Source organism: Otolemur garnettii, unplaced genomic scaffold (genome assembly GCF_000181295.1).
Source record: "Otolemur garnettii isolate 467f Iridium unplaced genomic scaffold, OtoGar3 scaffold00066, whole genome shotgun sequence".
Classification (NCBI taxonomy): domain Eukaryota; kingdom Metazoa; phylum Chordata; class Mammalia; order Primates; family Galagidae; genus Otolemur; species Otolemur garnettii.
The window spans coordinates 8,248,078-8,271,875 of record NW_003852461.1 but is presented as its reverse complement, the minus strand read 5'-3'; the positions used below and the strand labels follow the sequence as shown (position 1 = coordinate 8,271,875).

The 23,798-nt window shown below is 44.6% G+C and overlaps 1 protein-coding gene across 1 annotated transcript in view; it reads right to left on the bottom strand.

Annotated features, from left to right (window-relative positions):
* Positions 1-2,725: 2,725 nt before the first annotated feature.
* NFIA (nuclear factor I A) overlaps positions 2,726-23,798 on the bottom strand; it is a 381,754-nt gene continuing 360,681 nt past the window's right edge. Inside the window, exon 11 of the mRNA XM_023515101.1 lies at positions 2,726-10,268. Within this exon, the coding sequence (XP_023370869.1) occupies positions 10,192-10,268 (77 nt within the window). The 3' untranslated portion in view covers positions 2,726-10,191. The remainder of the gene's footprint in view (positions 10,269-23,798) is intronic.

Sequence of the window (23,798 nt, the reverse complement as noted above, 5' to 3'; positions counted from 1 at the left end):
AGAGACAGAGACAGAGAGACAGAGAGAGAGATAGAGAGAGAGACAGAGAGAGAGAGACAGAGACAGAGAGGCAGAGTCCCACTGTGCCCTGGTAAAGTTGGGCTCCAGCAATTCTCCTGTCTCAGCCTCCTGGGCTGTGACTATAGCGTGTGCCACCATGCCCAGCTACCCGGCTAGTTTTTCTGTTTTTAGTAGAGACAGGGTCTCACTTTTGCTCAGGCTGATCTCTGACTCCTGAACGCAATCAATCCTCCTGAACTCAAGCAATCCTCCCACCTCGGCCTCCCATGGCAAACATGAGCCACCGCTTCTGGCCAAAACTCACAGACTACAACAGCCCTGCAAAGTAGTTGGGTGCTATTATAATTATTCATCTCTTATCGGTGTGAAAACTGAGTCACTTGCCAACAGCATAATAAAATGAAGAGCCAGGATTTAACCCGGGCAGTCTAGAGGCTGAGTCTATGGTTTTAATCAGTACATTGCCTTCCTCCTGAGCCCCGCACCCACATACCACACGTCTCAGAGTGTGGCAGTGCAGGCCTGGTGTTGGCTGACTTTAATTTCAATTTCTTAGCCCCGAATAATAAAGACCAAAATGAGGCAGTGACTGATTTGGTCTAATTTAAACTCCGAGGCACGTACGGGCAAAATTGCTCCCTTTACCTGAGTCAGCAATATGTTTTGAGGATTGACCATACCTTTCTGAGAGCTACAATTATAAGAGAGAACATATTAAATTTAATGGGATAAATCACCGATAGCACTTGGCACATGACAGAGCTCACTGCACAGCAGCTATTAATACCCTTACTGGTCTCTGATCTGCCCAGGTCCCTTCCCAGGAAGCCCAGCCCGGCACGGGTCATCCCTGCCATCGCTATAGCAGCATCTCTTAGGGTCCTCCCCACTCAGCCCAGGCTCCACCTGGCGCCAGCCCTCCCCGGACGCCTCTGCAATGATGTCTCCCTCCTCCGAGGGAGGGTCACGCTTCCTGATTCTGTTGTACCCAGACACGGCCCCATGACTTGTTCTGGCCAGTGAAATGTGAGCGAAACTGTGATTCAATCCCAGTGGCAATTGTTAAAACCCGGCATGTGCCTGCTACCATAGCCAGTGACGGTCTAGCAGGTGGCTGTTCTTTATGCTGAGTTCTGGAATAAGGGGTGCAGAGGACCCAACAACCCTCACAGAGATGTAAAATAGGCCGTGAACCTTCACCGTTGTGAGCCATTGAGATCTCAGACTTGTCCGAGAGCATAAACCCAGCCTCATCTGACTGCTACATGTTTTGTGAACCTCTTAGCGGATAGGACCGAAGCCCCTCATGTGCCCACAAGGCCTTGCAGAGTCTGCCCTTCATATCATTTCCTCCTCTTCATCCAAACAGGCCCTCACAGACGCTGACCTCCCTTCAACTCAGGCTTTTTGTACGTGTTCTTTCCTGCCCACCCGTCTTCCTTCTTTCTTTGCCTGATTTCTGGCTGTGACACTCGCCTCATCAGGCTTTAACAGCCCGCACTCATCACGACTACACACTCACCACCTGGCTGTGTTCCGTGCATGATGCTTACTAGGTCCACTGGGCTGTCTACTGTGTAGGAGCAGATGCCCGGTCCTTATTCACGTCCTATCCCGAGCCCTGGCATAGTCTCTGGCACACAGTGGACACTCGGCAGCTCTTTACTGAATGTGGACTCGACAGCACAGTGAAGACAGAATGGAGGCTGAAGGCAGACGTCTTGAATTCAAACCCACTCTGCCAATTATTCACGGTATGACTTTGGGTAAGTTATTTACTCTCTCTCTGTCTTCAGTTTCCTCATCTCTAACAGGGGAACACATATAGCCCTTATCTCATGGGGTGCCTGTGAGCTGCTTACGTACTCACTGTCGGTCTCCAAGTTCACCCTTCTAGCCTCTGCTCTGTGGGGCTGGGGCTGGTATTTTCCTCATTGCATTTTCCAGATCTTCTTGCTAGACGGCTACCGTTGTTGGGTCCAGCCAATGAGAGACCCCAGCAGGAGCTGGGAGGAAGAGGAAGTATGCCGGGCCTTCTTTCCTGTTTCAGTTCCTGTCTGCACTGTGGCCAGAGAGCAGAGGACACCTGCACCAGCAGCCTCCAGCTCCTCCCCACACTGGCCACGTCCCGCCTCCTTGGAAGTGCTCATGTGTTAACTTCATCTCCCTTGGCAGTGTCAACACCAGTGCTCCATGTCCTCTCAGAGGGCTAGCTGAGCACCACCCAGGTGGCGTCCCCACCCTCATGGTGATGCCCTTCAAAAGAGATCAAATGTCAGCTGTGTGATGTCTGCGGTGTCCCCGCTCCTGGGCCTAAGTTCTGGCAGCACAACCTTTCCTTTGCTTTCCCCTGCTCCAGAGGTGGCGGCTGCATCCCAGTGTCCAGGCTACGTTAGGGGCCCTGCTGGAAACCTCCTAGGTGGGCCCTACCCGGTACAATAGACGAGGCCCTTAAAACAGCATCAGGCACGTAGTAAGGCCAATGTGAGTGTGAAGTCCTGGATTTGTTCAAGTAGCAAACAAACAAACAAACAAACAAAACAAAAAAAAAAACACTGCCCATGAGAACACCGTGAAGGATGCTCTGTGCCTGCCAGAATTCGTGGGACACAAGACCATCTTCTGGGGGAACTTCCACCCCACACCCGTAAGAACTGTTCAACCACCTGGGCCTGATGTAAAGCAAATGATGACGCGGCCTCCGTAGCATTAGCAATTTTTTTATTTTTCCTTTTCTGTTGCATAGGAAATGCAGTACTTGCTTCCAGTAATTGTATTGTAATGTGAGAAGGTGGTAGCGCTAATGGTTGAATACAAGAGTTAAACTAATCCACACCAGCTCAAAAAACCTGTGGAGATTTAGTTGAATAAGAATGGACGCCCACAGTGATTCTCAACCAATTACAAATTTTCACAGAACACAGTAAAACTAAAAGAGTAACTATGAGAGTCAGTACAAGTATACTAGAGGCACGGGGGCCCGGCTCATAAAAACAAACTTCAGATCACGCTATTAACACGGGGCTGTCGAGTTTCACAACAGATCTCTTACCATGACTGGAAGTGTTCAGTCCCCTGCCCCCACCATTTGAAATGAAAAATGGAAGTATTTAGAGTGGACAGATTTTCACGTGTGGTGGGAAAAGTCCCCCGGAACTTTATTCTGGTGAGAGGTCAGGGCTGAGGGCTGGGTGGGGGACCATGTGTTTACCTTTGGGAGTCTTTCTAAAGGACCTTCTACAACAGCGGTTCTCAACCTGTGGGTTGCGACCCCTTTTTAACAATGAAAATCCATTGTGGCATCAGGAAGGTTGAGAACCACTGTTCTAGAACCTAGTAAAGCCCCTACTGTGGGTTTAGTCGGTATCTCAGTGGTGAGGCGACCAAACGCCTTTGCAGCACAGAGATGACAGTCTGAGACCAGGGGGAGGGGACGGAGCTGGCAGCTCCCTCACATCCCCATCCCAGCAGACCTAGAGGCCTATGACCTTACGCTGAAGTGTTAAAAAAACAAAATTAAAAAAAAAAACCCAAACCCCAAAAGGCTAATTTACAGACGATTACCAAAAATAAAAAAAAAAATTAATAATAAAAAGATAAACAGAAATTAAAAAAATAAGAATAAAGGAAAAAGAAAACTTTTGTAATTTTAAGAAGTTGAGTATAAAACAGCAGGAAAAATGGCCCAATATTTTGGCCGTTCCTCGTCCTTGAAACCACTGCAGATCCAGGAAGTTCCCATTGTCTGGCATGGCGGGCGCTCTCCACCGGGCAGGAGCTCTGGTCAGGTTAGAGGTAGCACTTCCACTGAACACTCTGGTGGTTCAGACACATTTTGGAAGTTTTGTTTTTTGAATCAAATAGCCTGATGAATCCGTGTGTGAAATGTGGGGTGCCTGGCACACAGCTGGGGGGCCACCCCCACCTGCCTCCCTGCTCTCCCGCCCGCTGTGGGTGGGCCCCCTCCCCTTTCTGAGCACCTCCAGCACCTGCTGCTCACACTCCATCCTCCTCCTCGAGATAATGTGACCCTCTGGGGGAATAAAGGGCAGATGGGTGCTGGCTTATGGGGAAAAATGAGATGAAATTTATTTAATTTGGGAAGAAAGTAGTTTAGCATTGAGGCCAAAAGGAGTATATTAAAAAATCCCGTGTTAATAGCTACCTTTTTTCTTATGAATCGGGCCCAAAATTTGTACAGAGTTTTATTTCTGAAGAAAATATTGCAACTGTGCATGAAACTAAATAGCCACGTGGTTTCTTTTTTTTTTTTTTTTCCTTTTTCTTTTAATATGAGGAGGTCTGGTGTGAAGACGGACCAAGCATGGGTACCTGGCTGAACCTTGTCCATTAAGAAACAGTCCAGTTTCAGCACGGCTTCAGTCGAGGGTCAAGGGAAAGATCCCTCACATGGAAATGTTCTCAGAGTGTCTTCGTAACAGAGTTCTTGACATTCAAAGGGTAGTTTTGAGACAAAAATCTCACCAGGTACTGATTTCTGAAATCAAACACCCATGCTTGTCCCCTAGGAAAAAGAAAACGAAAAAACAAAAAACGAAAACAAAACACAAGTAATACTGAATTTAAGTCAATGTATACCTCCAAAATACTGAAAACAGCTGAAATCAAGAAAAGACAGAATTTGCGTTCTCAGTGAAATACCTTTAAACCTAGCTGACAAGAACCAAGTCAGAAAAAAAGACTAACATAACTCTGAGTACTATTCACACAGTTCACTAGGTATCATGGAGCGGCATGCAGTAATATTGTACGGTTATTTTACATCACCTATACCAGAAGGGCCTGGCAGACAGCGAAGGCTACCGGTGTAGAAAAATCTTACTTCCGAAGAGCAGTATAATACAGATTTCACAGGCACTACATTTTAATATATCAGGTATTATGCTGGTTTTCTTATAATTCTTTCTGTCCTAAAGCTGGCATCATAACAATGACCAAAAAGGCAAGGGTTGAAGTAAACGGAAAGTAGATACCAAAGTTGATACAGTTTTTTTCTTCAGATAGATTAGTGCATAGTTCTCATGCAGATAAAACACTGCTATGCATTTACACTGTTGGGAAGCAGAGTGAATTGAGCCCAAGTTGTCACATTTGTGTAAATCATTTTGTCAGCCTGTAATAGCACCATGTAATGGATTTGCATTAAACATTAAATTGATTTCAAAATTGGTGACACAGTATTCACTACAGTTAAGTGCTATGGAATAGCTTCAATGTTACCTGCTATATATCAAAGCAATTTTCATCCCACTGCTTTTTTTATTGGAAAAAATAAAAGGAAAACATACATGACACTAATTAGACAAATGCACAGCCTTGGACGTGGAGAAGGCAGAGCGGGTTCACTGTCAAACAGTAAGTAACATGCATCGGCTCCAAGACAGGCTTGGCCTTGGAAGCCTATTTCAACGAAAGCTGTGCCGGTGGGCAGTGCAGCTTTCTGAGGCTGTCTGAGGACAGTCTCTGAGGGTGGGTTGTGAGGCGCCACTGAAGCTCTCCTTACATTACCATGCCGGTTGTGACAGATTTGTTCTATGGAGGCCTGCTACTAAAGGAAAAAAGAGAGAAAGAAGGAAAAAGAATGAAAGAGAGAAAGAGCAAAGAACAGCAAAAGAGAGAAAGAGAACAGAGAGAAGCCACCACCACTACGGACAAAGATATTTCCAGAGATGGGATGCTAAGTACATTACACGACATTCTCAGAAACCCTCCCCCCCCCAAATAAATCACAGGGAATAAACCATTTTTCTTAATCCAGGTTTTGTAAATAGTTAATGACACTGTTTACAGTAACTATAATAACTATAGAATTTAAAGTATATGGGGACTAGAGACTTGAAAAAGTGAAAGACAACCTTTTTGAGATGGGTTTTGCATGTGCCCCTGGGCTGACTAACCACTGTGGCTCTGGGAAGTCCTTCACACTTTTGTCAGAAAATGAAGAACACAAGTTTGGGGAAGTGTGACTTGTTGCCCTGCTCAGAGCACACACCTGATGGCAGAGCGGGGGTGGGAGGACTGCCAATGTCACGCCACGGTGTGAAGAAACAGAAACCTCAGAGGACAGGAAAAGGCTTGCTGGGATGCCGGGAGTGGCCTCTGGGAGAGGGCCTCTGCCCGCCAATGGTCAGAAATGGGGGGCTTCGGTGGCAGGGGGAAGGGCCAGAAAGAAAAGTAGATAGAAAAATGGTGAGATTCAGTGTTCGTGCCTCTGACTTCAGTTTCCAAAGAAAAACCAGACTGAGTTATGTGAGGGGCTTATCTTTACCTATCTTGTTAATGCCATTTGACGGAAGAGAAAAAAATTCCAATGTGTTTCAGAATCGAGGTCTGGGCCTTCAAATGCCGATAGCTCTCAGTCTGTCTGTCTACACACCCCAGGTAGCAAAGTCTTCCTTAAACATCTCTGCTAGGCTTTTAATCTAAAAAGCAAAACACTCATACTGTTGGTGTTTCTTTTTTTTCCTGCTTGATCAACAACTGAACTACATTTCCTGCTGCTTTCTGGACAATGAAACATGAATAAAAAAAGGTAACTTAGTGTATTGAATACTTAACCCCTGTTCGTAACACCCTACTCTGCCTCCCTAATGTTTTAAAGCCTTTAAAACATTTCTTTTTCCTGCAAATCTGTTCTGAGTTCCCTAATTTTAGCTTCATCAAACTTAATACAACAAAATACCTTCAAAAATACAGCATACCTGTAACGTCCATTTACAATGGTTTTTCAGTAGACCTATACTTCTCAAGCATAGGAATATGCTATACCATTGAGAGGAAAAAAAAATAACTGTATTTAAATACTTACAAAAAAAAAAAAAGGAAACAGGAAAGTTTTAAACTTAAATCCAGTTCCCAAAGAGGGGCGGGGGTAGGGGGAGGGGGAGAAAAGCAAGTCTAGGAACGCTGCCTTTATGATGAACAATCAGAAACTTCACTAGGCTAATTTGACAGAAATTTTTCCTCATTTAAACAACATTACAAAAGTCCTGCATTATAAAATAGGGTAGAATAAATCAGTGTAATCAATAAAACTATACAACAATACAAATTACATATCTTCTGAGTGGGCAGTTTATCCTCTCTCTTTGCAGTCGTGACAACATGCTCACTAAAAACAACTAAAACTGCCCAAACTATTGCTTAGTTTGTTTTGTTTAAAAAAGGGTGCAATTTTATTGTATATACAACCAATTTACTGGTAATACCTTGGCTTATTCCAAGGTTCTGACAAAATGTTTGTCTAGGCTTTTTTCCCTTCACTGTGAAGCACTGAAAGCTGCTATTTTTTCTTTTTTTTTTTTTTTTTTTTCCTTTTTTTTTTTTTTTTTAGTGCACATATGTCATAATAAAGTAATGCCCAGCTAAGTGCTATAGGGGAAGGCAAAGTATGCTGGCTGGCTAGAGAAGTGACACCATACACTGACAGTCACACCGTGGGACAGAGCCAAACGACTATTCAACCACTTATCAGACACGTATGAAAATCCAAAATGTTTTATTTTATTTTTTTTTCCTTAAATAGAGATAACCAGTAAACAATTTTCAGAACTTGGAAGTTTAAAAACGTGCATATAAAAATGGGCATTATATACTTCTTATTGAATGTGGATTGACTGCGGCCTGCTAAGAAAAATGGGGTGTGGGAGCTGAAGAAAAAGGAAGTTGTCTTTTTTTTTTTTTTTTTTAAGGCTTGCTTGTGAAAGGAACAGTTGTAAAAACAAAATTGCTTGAAGCAGGGTCAGCTTAGTGCTTCACAGTTTGACTGCTTCTCTAAGAGGAGCCCTTCCTGCACGCGTGCACTCAAAAATCACAAAAGTACAAAGACAGACACCTACGACGACTGCGTCGAGTGCAGCACCGACTTTGGTCAAATAAAAAAAAAGGAAAAGAAAAATTAATAATTGCTAAGCTTTTCTACATGATATAAGCAGGTATTGCATATTTTCATATATCTGGGGAGTGGGGGGAAATAAAGGAAGACTCCAAATAAATTGTAAAATGCAGCAACATCCAAAATACTGATATTCTAAGCATCTACCGATCTCAGAATAGCACTGCCACCGACCGTACAGGACAATAAAGACTACTCCTATCTGCGGAACAGCTAACTTCCTACTGAGTTCTAGGTGTTGAAACTGACGATGGCTGACATAAAAGTCACATTTACAAAAAGTGTCTCCAAATGCTTGATGAGGGAAAACCCCTTTCAATAGAGGAGCATCATGTGCAACAATTCCACAAATAATCGCTATCCAGGGCAAGGCACATTGATATGGAATTTTTGTTTTCGTGCAAATTAAGGAAAAAAAACAAAACAAAACAACATTGTTTCGGGGTGGGGGGGGAAGATGGGGAGCAAAGTGTCTTCCCAAGAATTTCAGTTACTTGATTGTACAGGACAGTAGTAGAGCCCTTCTGAAGGGCTGAAAAACATAGTTTAAAGGCAAGTGCCTAGAATAGGGATTACAATATTGTGTCTTAATGCACTCTACTTTATCCTACATTAACTATATAAAAATTAGTTACTAACACTAGAACATGCAGAGACTCTCTGATCAGCAGGGCCTGCCGACCAGAACGTATATATATGTATAGTTTAGGGAACCTTCTTGAAGTGGCATGGGAAGCTAAGGGGTGCTTCGCTGTCTGGTAGAAAAATTACTTGCACTTTTTTTTGTTTTTGTTTCTGTGGGGTTTTTTGTTGTTTTTTTGTTTTTTGTTGTTTTTTTACATAAGATACAGGATGTTTGGGGGTGCAAACTGTTTTTTTTTTTTTTCCCTAACGAGTACCCTTGATCTGAATGGGCACCAGCATTTATGTCGGTGCTGGTTTGGTTACTGTTGTTATTATTTGTTTTTTCCCGTAGCCCAGTTCAGGGACGCAAAGGTCTTTAAAACTTCTGGACAATCTCTGGTACAATGAGGTGTCTGATAACTGATAAATCCTATGTTGCCAGATACATGTAAAAATTTTCAGAATTGGCATAATCCATGATAGTGACTTCTAGCTTATAAAATTAACAGATACCATGATTTCATTTTAGTTATGTGCTTTGATAACAGAAAATAATTAATTAGCATTTAATGTAGTTAACATATTGTGGTAAAAGCACCATTAGATTTGTTTTTTTGTTTTTTTTTTTTTAAATTTTCCTTCAGTTTTCAAAGGGATACAAGTTTAATAATAAAAAACATAAAAAGCAAAAATAGCTCCCCTTTTTCTTGCAAGGCTGTTTTTTACCCCAATAATTTAGAGTCCTGGGGTGAAAGGACTTGAAAAACAAAAATAGAATTTTCAACAATCTCTATCTTACAAAGATATTTAGCTATCCAATGAAATTGCACTTTACTCAATTCAAAATTCGATTGTTTTGATTGATTCCTGTCAGTTTCTGTCAAAACAGACCATCTTCCCCATTTCCATGTGAATTTTGTGTCATTGTTGAAATTGTTGAAAAAATGTTTTGTTTTTTTTTTTTTAAATGTTAAGTGCAGCATTTCAAAACTTTTACAAAACTGAATAGTAGTAGTAGTAGTTTGCCATTTTCGGAATTGTTCTGCAATGTGGGTGGATTCGTTGTCCTTGCGGGCCATGTTATATACTTAACTGCTGACTGCTGAACCAAACCAAACTAAAAGAAAAAATAAAAAAGGAACATAAACGGCATTTCTTTTTCCAATATGTTACAGAAAAACATTGCCCTTTGACCGTCCCGTAAGTTATATATTGCAGATCTCAGCTACTACAAAAGATTTAGTTCTCCATGTGTCCCCTGAATGGCCAAGGAGGATCACACCTGCGTGGGTAAATTCATGAAATACTGTGAAACAGCCGGGCTCCATAAGGAAAGTGTGTTACGACAGGGAGTCAGTGAGCAAGGGTAGTCTTCCGCTAGCCAGGTCACCTAATGCTCATGCTACCACAGAAACACTTCAAATGTTACAAAGCCCGACCATTTCCAGCACCATATGAGAAATTACAACAGTCCCTAAAGTATTTAAAAAAAAAAAATCCCAAAAGGTTATGGCCTTTGCTGTTTGACCATAATGCTCTCTGTTTCCATGTACAAGTTGATCTGAATCGGTGTATGTCCCCTTCCGCTGACAGTGAAGTTGTAACTGCGCTGGGTGGAGGTTGCGTCCGTGTTACAGAGTTGAGAAGGGGTCAGGTGGTCTGTCTGGTGGATGGTGGGACACTGCAACTTTTATCCCAGGTACCAGGACTGGAAAACAAAAGCACAAGTACAATCAGAAGGACAGTTTGTAAAGCAGCCTATTTTAGAAGCGGCCTTTCCGATTATGACACTGGGGTCTGTGGTGGAGGTGAGGAAAAGTAAAGGGACGATGATAATAGCAAGTCCTGAGGCCACTGAACGACCCTGCTCCCCCAACGGAAGGTGCTTGTCTTCCCGGGTTCACCAGTGCTCTGAGTGTGTCCTACACAACCAGGGGTTCTATCCTCTTGAAATGCAAACACAGGTCTTGCATTCTGGTGGGGGCAGGTACAGGAGGCCAGGACGTCCTGCTTGCCCTCCTGTCCTCAGTGCCCAGCCAGTGCCTGGAATGTACGGTGCTCCCAATGAGGAAGAGCTGAAGGAACGGAGAGGTTTCACGTGGCACCGAATGGCTACCCTAGCGATTTTCACATCTCCTTTTAAATGAGGGCCAGGCACACAGATGTGATCATGGCGCTCTTTTTAACAGGCACAGATGGTCAGTAGTGATGTAAGTATAGGCAGAGGGGGAACAGTGCTGTCTGGGCCCTCCTGGATAATTCTGGGCAAGTCACGTTCCCTTGCATGCTATTTCTTTGTATGTGGGGTATTTCTAAAGCAACATTTTCAAAAATGACATGTAACACTCAAGCAGTATTAACAGTTTACGCATTGACTACCATGCTGTTTGACGGGAAAATGAGGCCCCTGCATACCCCTCATTCATGCAACATTTATTTAGCACCTTTTGTGTGCCTGCCTGTTGGGCCCAGTTATTTGGTCATCTTTTACTTACAAAATCTGCAGCGGCAAGTGCCCGGTCATAGGTCACTTTACCTGCTGGCATTTCTTTTTCTGCTAGCTAAACAAACCGACCAATTATGGGGCAATATCAACAGTTAGTTTCTCCAGTCAAATAAAAAAGTATATGGCTTTTGCCACTTTTTCTCTAGAGAAATCCTGATAAATTCACTACATTTATCATTATTCACAGAAAAACAGTCGACTTGTAGCAAAAGTGACAGCATCAGAAAGAGCTGCGTTTGGTTTGATTCAGTCGAGGGAGGGCCCATTCCTGTTCAAAAGTTTCAATTGGGTAAAGTAAGGGCTCACGGGGTCCCCAGGGATAAATGGCCAAATGACAGCTACCTGGAGGCTGGTTTAGGATCTCCTGGTCATATAAGCCACCTTTGATTTCCACGGGAGTTTAAAAAACCCAAGCCTAAACCAAAAAACTACTCATCCTGTGTACTTTCAGATGTTACTCTTTGACACACACACTGAGGAGCACAATGGAGCCTCTTGTGTCCTGAAAGGAAACCATCCTGGCAAATGCACATGGCCTAAATCTAACTGGACAAAAGAGAGCCAAGAGAAAGGAAGGACAGGGCAGGCAGCGCCGGGAGCTTTCTGCAGGCCTCTCCTGAGGGCCGACTCTGGTCCACGTTAGTGCCACTTCCTCTCCCACGAATCCGGGTGAGGGGAATACTGCTTACAGAGTCTGTGTCCACACTTTCTAAGTCAGTTGTGAAATCCCGGACTCCTGAAATCCCACACTGCGGTGGTTCTTGAAGCAAAGGCCTGGGACCCCGCAAGTCAGCAGGGGGAGCAGTTCTCCACACCACGGCTTCTGGATAAGACCTCAGGGCACCACAAAAATCTGCCCTGCCTCTGCACTTCCTCAAAAAGCAAAGCGAAGAAAAAGAAAGTTTCTTCACACATCTTGCTATTCAGTATGTGCCTTGCCGACAAGGTTACCCAGATCAGCTCTGTAATCCTTCACTGAAATAGGCTTTATTGATTGCTCTGGTCTATTGTTCTCCTTTCAAGCCCCCCAAGTTCAAGTTCATCCTGGTGTTACATCATGTCTGGTTGCTCTTAGCAACCAGACAGACCCAGACGTGACTATCATTAGCAAGAAACCCTCTGCTCTCCTCCCACCAACCTGCCAGTGGTTCTGACGTAGCAGGCCCACAGCAAACACATTGAAGTATTTATTCTGCCTAATTTATGACCTACACAGCAAGCGAGACCCCCACTCCAAAAACCAACACTGTTGTATATTTAATTAATCTGTCTTTCTCTAGCACTTGGGAAAGTTAGACAAAGGACTAATTATTGTGTTTCACTCTCTACACTTTTCTTTTGGGGGGTGAATATTTGCATGGGAAAGAAGACTACAGGCCCAGCACTGCCCCCCCCCCCTTTTCTTTTTGCCCTATTGACATTTCATGAAATACTTTAGCTGCTTAAGGGAATTAGAAAAAAAATGCAATGTGAATGTTACTCCTTCTGAGTTGGTATTCAGCAACACAAATCAACTCATGACATGTTTAAATTTAAATGCTAACCACACACTCTCAGAGTTACTTTAAAGGTTAGTTTTTAATCAATAGAAGTTGCTGACTCTGGGTTTCTGAGCTGCACACTGCAACTCTCCGGCTTTTGTCTAACGTTAAAGCTTTGGAACTTTTTTTTTTTCCTTGAGATGATTTTAGCAATGATTTGCAGACACAGAAGGCTATTGTACTCTGACCAGCAACATTTCAATAGAGGGGCAGAGCTGTCCTGTGGTGGGGTGTCAATACGACTCCTGAAGGTAGAGGTTGGGGGTCTTTAATAACCCGTGAAAAAACCTTAATTAACCCTTTCAGGCCCAAACCAAAACCTATTCTTAAACTTTTTCACTCCTATAATTTGACCATTAGTACTTATTTCAACATCACACTAATCTTCATGACAATTAACCCGGCTACTTGACCAAGGGTTTCCAGAACGGCAAGTTGGGTTAGGGGAAACCACACAGGAAACTTTTTTTGAATGAATGACATCTCTAAGATGAAACCATTTACTTGCAGAGATGGTAAACAGCTCCGATAATAATAATTTTTAAAATCAACCATTTTGCTAAATGTTCTCATGACCAGTTTGTGGCCGAAGATGCCCATAATTCTGGCCTGAGGAGTGTGGTAACAACACAAGTGGTAGCCCACAGATTTCTAGAAATTTCCATCAACTGCTAATAATACCAGATGGAGGAGATAACATTTGGAAACACCCGTCTTTCTCTTGTGATCTCTTCTTATAATTTCTATTAGGCAAGCAGTGCAAGTTTCAAAACATTAATTGAAGAATGATTCTGCATTTTTCCTTCGCGGGCCATATAAGAAAAACACAGAAGAAATTTGAGATTATTAAACTGTTGGGATTGAACAGCGAATCACTTGGGATAATGTTGACACATTAAACAGAAATCTATTTACACAGAGTCAGAAAACTGTCTTCAGATACTTACTGACATAATCTCAGGTTTCACAGTTTCTTCCCTCATGACTTATCGCCCCTTAATCTAACCTACTGTATCCAGATGGACTACAAAGGAATCCCTGTCCTGGGTCTGCAGTGGGCGGCACCATCACACCACAGTGTAAGGTGATGTTATCTGGAGGCTTTACATTAAGGAAGTAAACAGAGAGCTTTGATCTACTTTTCGTCAGGAACTTTCAGTTATAGTTGGTCTGGAGGTCCATAAACCCACACTCCCACAAAGGCTCCAGTTGCATAAAATTAGTCAGTTATATTCTCAACGGTCTAAAGTTTGGGATGTGCTGGTGGGGGTGGGGGGCCACGGGTAATTGTCCTCTTTCGGTATTCAAGGTGAAACATCAAAAGAAGTCTGCAGTCCAGCAGCAGAGCTCAGCTTCCCTTTCTCCCGTCAAATGAAGAAGTAATCTCATCAGGTTGGAAAGTGCTGACTAAGGATTTAATAACGTGCCCGCAGATGTGGGTCTCCAAGGTATTCAACTCATGTAATGCAAAACAGCTCCACACTGCATGCGCTTATAAAATTTCATTTAACCATTGCAACACAACTTTTCTTTCCCTCTCACAGTTCTCTAAGGAGTTTTATCACACTTCCTGCCCCTTAATTTACAGCTCCATGAAAGTTAGAGTCCAATTCTGGTGGGATGCTGGAATACTCACAGTAGTCAGGTTTTATGAACCATAAACAATACCTATCCGACTGTGTCCTGAACAGGGGGCCAGAAAAGGCAGCAGGTACCTCTCGGGGTGCCAAGGTCTCCTTCTCATGCTTCAGGGACAGCACTTGGAAAGCAGAGGCCACCCTCTGAAACCTGATCCCGAGGCTGCTGACAGGTTGATAAAAGCAGGGACCCAACTGCCTGGTTCACAGCAATCGTCCCAATACATAGAACTAGTTTTTAAAACAAGCCTGTCCTCTTTTCACTAAGCAGGCAGGATGCACATTTTAAAAAGAAAAAGAAAAATGTTTGTCTGAGATAGTTGTATTTTACTTTAGCCCAAAAAAGGAGGAGAAGATCCCGGGTGGGAAGCAGGGAGGGCAGAACAGATTGACCGCAACAGAATCTGTTTTTCAAATTAAAAAGTTAAACAAAAGGCCTCAAGGGCAAAGTTTAACACTGCGGAAGGAGGCTGTTAATGTGGAATCCAGAACTGGGTGTGACACTTGGCTTCTTCTCCCGGCCAGGTGGGTTACTTAAGGACACTCACACACAGAAAGTGGGAATAGGCAAGTACAGGGGCCTCCCACCCGCACTGCCCAACCCTTCAGCCCCCCCAGAGGACTCGCCAGCCCTGCAGTGCCAGAGCGGCCGCCACCATCCTGGGTCCTCTCTTGAGGAGATGTTACCTCTGCTGGGTCACACTAATCTGGTCAGTCCTTTTCGGCTTCCTGCTCTTGTTTGGGTGAATTAAAGTCCACCGTTTGGCCAAAATGAATAGTCCTTGGTAAGTTAGCCAACGGCTGGTATCCCCTTTCCCCCATTCTTACACAACAGAAGGGCAGGGGTCTGAGCAGACCTCTCATTTGGCCGTCAGTGGAGACCAGGTGGGAGTGTTTATTCCCTCCCTCCTCCAGTGAGCGCCAGGGCACCAGGCGTGCCAGGTTCTAGGTGTACAGAGAGTGAGTTGCACGGTGCCCCTGCCCTGAAGGAAGAAGGGGCTGGAGTTTAGACTTCTGCACCCTTCACGATTCTGGGTACTTTTCTGTTCTCACCATAGGATCTTCATAAACATGAGAATGGATGAGGCTGGATGTCCAGAGTCCCAAGAGCCCAGGGTTGACTCCTGCGTTATCCACTGACTAGCTGTGTGACCTCTAGTAGGCCAGTCCCTGTCCTTGGAACTGCAGGGGACTGATGTCACAACCACTCTGCCTTCCATGGGAGGAAAGCAGTGATTCTCAAAGGTTTCTTCAGAAAACAGTGACATGCTGTACACAGGTGTTAGTTATTGGTATTTCCAGCCTTGGGCTTTGATCTCTGTAGTCATTTTTCTTGTCTGATTTTATTTCGTTAATTAAAGAAAGCCTGTTTTCAATAGCTCTAAACCAAGACTTGTTTATTGTACAGGAAACTATTAAAACGGTAATGGGCTGGGATTGGCCCGCTCACCTTTGTAGTCTTATCTTTCCACCACTGCACTCAATACTTGTGCTGTGTCAAACTTCCTCCAGATCCCTTAGTGCCAAAGGCTTTCTCCCTGCTGGGCCTGGACACTGCTGGACCTTTGTCCTGGGCTTGGCCACCACTTGCTAGTCCTTGGGTTCTCTGATCAGATAGATAGAGATAGATCTCCTTCTTCTGAGGAGTCTTTCCCAGGGCCTTTCCCCCAGAGTTCACCTCTCACAGTCACTGAACTATAATTACCTATTTTCTTCCCTGAAACGTAGACTATCCTCTTGGTTGTGGCATCACCTGTGTCTGGCCCAGTGTCTGAACGAGCAGCCCTGTGCTGAATGCTGAGAACTACAGGGAGGATGGGGAACCAGCTGCCCCCAAGGCTCTCAAAGCTCGGAGACACCTCAGGGAGGGCAAAGCCAGGCATCTGGCCACATGTAGATGACTTCTGCCATCCTCCTCCCGGGTGTCCACATCTCCCACAGTGACAGGCAGGCTCCGTGAGGGACACAAGTCTCCACAAGTTGCTCCAGACAGGGCTGACCGTGGCGGACCGTGTCAGAGCCCGGGCACCAGCTTTGTGACTGGACTGCTGCTGCTTACCACAGAGCGGAGGAGTCATCCAAACCACGGGTCCCTGGAGAACGGCTGGGCTGCTCCCGGCCAGGACCTCCATTTTGGTTCAAACCTCAAGATGGGAAAACACTCATCTTTTTACCCAGTAAGCCGCCAGTACCTCCAAACCTTGAGAGTCACTCACAGTCCAATTATTCTGACCCTCGTTCCAAAGTCTGAATCTCTCACCAGATTTTGGCTCATCCTAGCATTGCTCTCCTATCATCAGGTACATTTTTCTTTTGGTCTTCTTTTACATTTTCATCAAGAAATCTTTTACTTCATGAAATCAAAGACTTCTGGATTAAAGCTTGCACTCTGGGCCGCGTGTGCTGAAGACGTAACGGAGGCCGTGTGCAGGGTGGGCACCTGCCAGGACTCTGGAGTCTGAATGGCAGAATCGGCGCCGCTGTGCACTGGCCAAATGAACTTGAGCTGAAACCCTGAGTCTCGATTTTAGGGTCCAGGAAATGGGGATAACTTTATCTGTTTTTATGGGAAGGGGTTACAGCAAACCGGAAAGCCAGAGTAGATGGATCTGCTGATATCAAAGGCGCCCTTTCGGCCTCACAGTCCACGTGAGACCTACAGTTCCCCCAGGAAAGCAACAGCTTTCCAAGGCAGTCTTCTCTTATTTAATGATATAACTTCTTAGTTAAAAGAAGCAGCCATGTCTACTTTTTTCCAGTTGCAAGAGAAAGTTCTTGAGAAAATGAAAATCTGTCTTTAATTGCAGTATTAAAATCAGAGCAGTGAGACCCACAACACAAAAGGAATTGGCTCAAGTTCATGAAAGGCGTTTGGGCCCTTGCCTTGCAAGGGTAAACTGCACGCCTTGGAGGCTGGGGCTGAGGGGTGAGGGGGGGACAGGGAGGAAGGGAGGGAGTAGTCAGGCAACCAAGTGGGACAGAAACAATCCTATTTTGGTTTTTGTTAGTGAATGGCATACTACATAGATCAGAGACTTCTTATAAAATACAAACCCCCACTGTACACAAAGCACAGGAAAATGTGAGGAAAAAAGGGAAAAACTAAAAGCAGCTTAGGGTGTGTTAACGCTGCTATTCTGTCAGCTTAAAGAGTATTTTATGCTTGATCAACAGCTCTTTTTTATTGTGCTTTTCTTTCATTCATTCAAGACATCAAAGCCGGCACCACCAGCGTACCTGCCCTTCTGGAGCGGCTTAGGAGGGGCTCTAATGAAGCAGGACTCTGGGAGCCGGAGACCCCCGTGGACACGGCAGTTCAAAGGGAATATTTCAACAATGATTACATTTTGTAAATCTTTTTATGAAAGAGACAGCTTATTTCCTGCTTTTTCATGAAAAATAGATTCTATCCATAAAAGTGAGTCCGCGCCACGGAAGCTGCCTGAGATCTGAGGTGCGGCGTGGAGATTAAGGGGACAATGACCGATGAAATTGTCCAGAGTTCCTATCTATGTGGTCGTGATGGCACGGCCGGACTTTCTGGGTGGGGCCCGGCAGCACCCTGGAAACGCCGCAGTGAGGATGGGGTTTCTCTGCTTTATTTTTCACTCAGGCCTCGTGTGTATTATCCGTTCTTTTGTATTTACTGATTCCACCAAGTTCAACGAGTATCAGAAGGCCACCCCTTCTGCCACACAAGAGCCAAGATGAAAGATTTCAGTTACAAATTCATTAAATGCTGTATTTTAATGCCCTGAAATGGGTCAAACCCTTTTCCATATGGAAAGTTAGCCATAAAAAATGCCCGCCCTGGCCTAAAGACGCAATACAGGCTTTATTATCAGCTGGTATCTGCCCCAAAGGCAAAAATAAAGCAGCAACCTAGCCCTTGTAATTTATGATTTTCACATTAAAAGAATCTTTTCCTTACCCCCTCCCTCCTTTTTTTTTTTTTTTTGGCAGGGAGAGAGTTGAGGAGAGTGGGGAAGGAGGGAGTGTGATTCCCTAGGGAGCTATGAGATTAAAAAAATGTGTGTTTTCTACACATTGGACTCCAATTTTAATTAAATGCCTGTTGTCTAACAAGCGCAGACAGTCACACTTGGGGCTGGCCCAACGGTGGCCCAGGGAGGGAACCTTTCTTGTTTAAAAGGAGAGGCGTGGGAGTAGAGGTCGGAGCTCAGCAGAGCGTGGCCACAGAGTAATGACCGTCGACCACGTGCCCCTCACTGCTGCTCTCCTCCAACAGGACTCAGCTTCACAGCCAATAGATCATGGAGATTTCACCATGTGAACTGTGTAGGTAGAAAAGGCCAGTAAGGGGAAAACAGAATTAAAGTAAAAAGTCCACTTATTTCAAAATTTCTCCCAGATACACCCTGCAATAGAACGCCAGAAGATCCGGTCCTTTGCCATGAACTGATGCTCAAACTGACTTTCTGGCCGAGAAGCCCTTCAGACACTGCCAGGGTCCTATCTGCTGCCTCCGGGCTTCTCCCCACATAGAGGCGCCTCCACATAGATCCCTGAGCCCAGATCTGCGTCCCTCCTCTGCCATCCTCCTCTGGTCACTATCATCGGTCCTTCCTCCCTTCTTCTCTAGGCCCGTCCCTACCCTCCCCACGCTCTCCACCTGTGTGGAGCGCCCCTTCCTGCGCCAGGGACCCCACTCCCTCCAGGGCCGTGCAGACCACAGCCCTTCCTGTTCCACCTGCCGGATGAAGGAGGAGGAACAGATGTGGCACTGGGCTTCAGACCACAGCCGGCTGCCTTAGCAGCCGGAATGGAAGGCTTCTGAAGGGAGCCAAGGACACGGGCAGAGAGACAGAATGTAGACAGAACGCAGAGGAAGTGGCAGCATCTCAGTTTCTGGACTCACAAGAAAAGCAAGCCAGAGTGCAGGGAGATGCCTGGAGGGCTGGACACGTCAGGGCAGGTCCTAGCTCAATCCCTGGCTGGCTGTGGGACCCGGGCACCTCACGGGATTGCTCTGACACTACACAGATCCTATTCCTTTCTGTAGCTTCCAGGACACCTGCTTTTACATGGTACTGGTTCCAGGAGTCATCTCTTCCTTCTTCATAGTATAGATGTGATACTGGCAGGGGTGAAATAGGTCCTGTCCCTCAGTGAGATCCGAGTCAGCTCAACCATGGAAGAAGCCAGATCATGGAGTCAGGGCTCCAAACCCTAGTCTGGGTGACCTCAGGGGGCCACCTTAACTTTTCTGCAAAACAGGCCTCAGTTACACAGCACTAGTGGGAGGAAATAGCAAACTTGAAGGCAAAAAGTGATTTTGAAACATTGACCTAAAAAGTATCTTATGTGTTCTAGATCGAGGGTTATGTGTGTGTATGTCAGGACTTCACCTGAGCCAACAACCTGAGTAGAAAGTGAATGATTTCCCAAGCCCAAAGTTCTATGTGACATTCCCGAAGGCCCAAATTGGGAACTAGTGAACAATGCTTTCCTCCTCCTCCTTCTGAGAATGTGATAGGATTTAGGGTTTTATGGCAACAAAACTTGTCTTTGTTAAGACGTGACTTGCAAAACAAACCCACACAGGGAGGTTGCAGTTTCAAATGACAGTATTTTTTTTTTAATGCTGAAACAGCAAATGCTTTTTATGTTCAAATTTATTTCCTTCTAAATTTGTAGATTAAATTTACAACTAAGCAATATTCATTGCCACAAACCATTAGATCTTCCTGAATATTTCCAGGGGAAGTGAGTGGGAAGTTTCTTGATAGAGTGGGGGTGGGGACAGGTGCGAGGTGGTGGCCCCACAGCACTGGCAGTCTGTGTGAAGGACCTTACCATGATTTAGACGTGGAAGCAACGTCTGTGATTGGCAGAGTCACTCGCCTTCCCAGTCAGGGATCTATCACCAAGAGAGGTAATATCCTTCTAACACAGAACACTTAATTTATTATTACCTTTCTAGTAACGACTTTTGAGATGGAGGAGATCTCATAAACAAAGATTGCTGAAGACTGAATGAAAAATGTGTTTTCTAAAATTGAGCATGCAAACAAAATCATTCTCATTTTGTTTTCTGATAAATTCTACTTGGTAAGTACTCTCCCAGTAACTGAGATTTAGGAACGAACTCGGAACACACATCAACACACACACACACATACAAAGTGCTAATGCCGCTATCATTTTCATTATCAATTAATAAAGCCAATTACAGATTGCATGACTGCTGTATGTTTACTGGATCCTTTAATATCTTTTTTACTTATTAAACCACCCTATGGATAGGCAATCCTATTACTTATTTTGCAAGAATAGTGGTAAGTTCAGATGATAGTCACTTCCATTATGATTCTGCAATCACAAAAATTTTACAGATATGCCAACGTGTGCTATTCTAGAAAATGATTCAATTAAAAAATACTTTTAAGATTTTTCTTTCTCTTAAAGAAGTAAATTGACTGAGCTAAAATACGACTTCCTGTCCTACCATGTCAGTCTTTCTGCATTGTTCTCCAGGAACTTGTTTATGAGTTCAAGTTCAGGTTTAAACTAAATAAAACACTCCTCAGGAGTTTATAACCGAACCTCATTTACATGTGCCCCTCTGAACTCTGCCGCTCAGTGTGCTAGTTTCCAAGGCCTGGAGAAGGAATGTTTTACAGTTGGAACCTGCCCCGCTTTCTCAGGCATTTCAGACTCGGAGGCTGGGCAGCACCAAGCTTCAGTTGGTGTCAGAAGTTTCCTTAGAGCAACTGTGGAGTAAGGACAGGGAGAAAAAGGCACATGGGGGACCAACAGAACTGGATTTATTTCATTTCCCTTATAAGGCATTCAATTACACATTACAGTTACAAGGATGGATTCTGGATGTATATTCTAGGATTTCATAGCCATGACCTCAAGTTTCTCTGCAAATATTTTCGGCTTTTTGAGGAAATGGTCAATGTACATGTACTCTTTTCAAATATATAAACTAGGGTTTGCTTAACCTTTTTTTTTTCTGCCTTGAAAATAAAGTCAAAAAGTGTTTTGAAGAGAAATCTCCCCAACCCAAAGGAGATCCTATATTACATTTATCAAAAAACCCTAAGAGGTTTTTGAGGTCAAAAAGATCTCAGGGATTTTCTAGCCAGTGAACACCAGAGAGGAAGAAACGGTTATTTTGGGTTTGGAGCCAGGAAGTGTTGAGGCAGGGACTCTGAGACGCTCAGAGAGAAACAATCTGATTTCGTGGCCCACTGAAGTTAAGGCTCTTATCTTCCTGCTAAGCTGGGGTCCAGGAGCTCCAAGGAAGCAGCCATTGTCTTCAGTGGGCGGACATGGAAAGGGAGTGGGAGAAAGAGGTCCAGGAATACTGCCTCTCAACTTCTCTCTGAATCTGAGTTTATGGAGCAAGAAAGTAGGTACAGCCATAACACATCAATGATGCTCTCAGGAACTGTGACCTCCGGACAATGCCCAGACTCACAGTGTCTTACAGTGGATCAGTCCTTTCCTGATAGGTGAACACGCCCAGCAGCCTGGCTGGTCGAGGCATTCCCAGCTGCAATCCTGCACAGTGGTATGTGAGGAGCCAGAGAAACAGTGTCAAGTGTTGCTCTGGAGGGTCCAGGGAACTCCATGGCTGAGGGCTGATGGACTGGGAGTCTGGGGTGTATCTGGGTTTCAGTTTGCACTTCTGTTAAGAAGGGAGTAAGACCACCTTCCTAGCATGGTGTTGTGAGGATGAGAAGAACTAACGTATGGAAGTGTTTTGTCTCCTAACTGGACTGTAATCACAGCCTCAGGGGGCAGAGCTGATGCTCTTTTTTGGAGTTGGGCAGGGCCAGGGGATTCCTTTCCGTCTTGGGGAAGACAGAAACCTCATCGGGCCTGGTGCAGTAAGAGGCGGTTACTGTTCTTGGGTAGGTACAGCAGCCCCCCGGGTGTGCGGGCCATGTGCTAGGCATTTACTCCTTTGAACTCAGCCTCATTCACTGCTGAAAAACACTAAGGGTTTTCTAAAACCAAATCAAATGTTTCCAGATAAAACCCCTTGCTATGAAAATTAGAAGTTTCTTCTATTGGGCTAGGACACGAATAAACCCGAGACCCATCTAGATGATTTTACGCAGAAATGGATGGTAAAACTGGCTTCTTTGGAGGTGGCAATTTACTTATGAGATTGTAAACTGGGATTCTCAGACCTGTGGCCGGGACTGATTAGCCAATTTGCAGAAAGTTGATAATTTGTATATAAGACAACCTCCACACTGGTTAGCAAATGACACAGAATCTTTTGCTCTTTCCCAGTCCTTCTTTCTCTTCTTTTTCTTTTATAAATATTGATCAAATTTTGATTCATTCACCTCTGCCCTTTGGCCCCCAGCCAATAAGAGTTGTGTAGGAAGCCTAGTGAACAAAACTGCCAATTTCTTTTTAAAGCAACTCTGGCAAAATGGTGAATGGGGGGGATTTGAAACTCAAGATGGTTTGCGGATTTTCCTGAGGATTTAATTTATCCATGTGAATCCTGATTGTTGTGAAGACAAATAATTTGATGTTGATTTAATAGTTGGTAGTTCAAAAGGTTTTATTCTTGCTAATGTGTCGGTCGGTAGACTCAGAGCCAGTGTTATGTGGTTTGTGCTGACTCTCCTGGTAGAATTGTTTCATCCTTTTATAATTCTTTTTCAGAAACAGAGGACACTAGCTTTGGAAACTCGTTCCCTTGACTGAACTCTGTGGGAGGAATGAAGAGGCAGGCTACTTCCTGGAAGCACAACAGGCACCTGGGGGAGCGGCCTCCTTTCTCCTCAGGGTCACCTATTCAGTGTTCCGGACCCCTCACCTTCCTTATGGACCTGAACTCTGTGCCTGGTTCCTGCTCGAAGCAAGCAGCCAGGAAGGGGTGAGAGGGGACAGTCCAGATTTGACAGGGCTGACCCCAGGGCTGAGAAGCATTAGTGGATTCCGTAAGGAGTTCCATCTGGCAGTTGTTGGTTTACAAAGGTCCGTGTGATGCGAGGCTCAGGACGCAGCACACAAAACAGTCTTCCTGGAAGACGGATGGGGGTGGGGGGCCGGGGAATGGGGGACAGGGAGGCTATGAGGAGGTGGTGGCGTGAAAAGAGTCTGGTACACCTTCAGATTTGGACAGGAAAAGATATTTAGGAAAAGGCTGACTAAGACACACCTCATGGCCCTAGCTGAATGGTCATGACGCAACAGACAGCAACATCCCCCACCATCCAGGTGACAGAGAGAGCAGGGCAGACGCCAGTACCCTGTGCCTCTCCGGCCTTCTTATCCCTGTATTTCCTAATGTTTGTCTAGAAAGGCACACAAAGCCTATCAGGTTAAATTATCCTAATGATCAATTTTATTTTTATTCTAATTAAACAATTTCAATTTAATTAATGCAAGCACTGGAATTAAGTCAAATTACAAATGTAAATGTTGAACTTTAAATCAAAGGTCCTCCCTGCCCCTGCTTCACGTGGAAGCTCTTTAAAGGGTGCCCGTAAAAGGGGATGGGAATGTTGACCTGGGTCGGCCTCGTGAAGGTCGGAAGGTAGAGAAACGCAACAGAA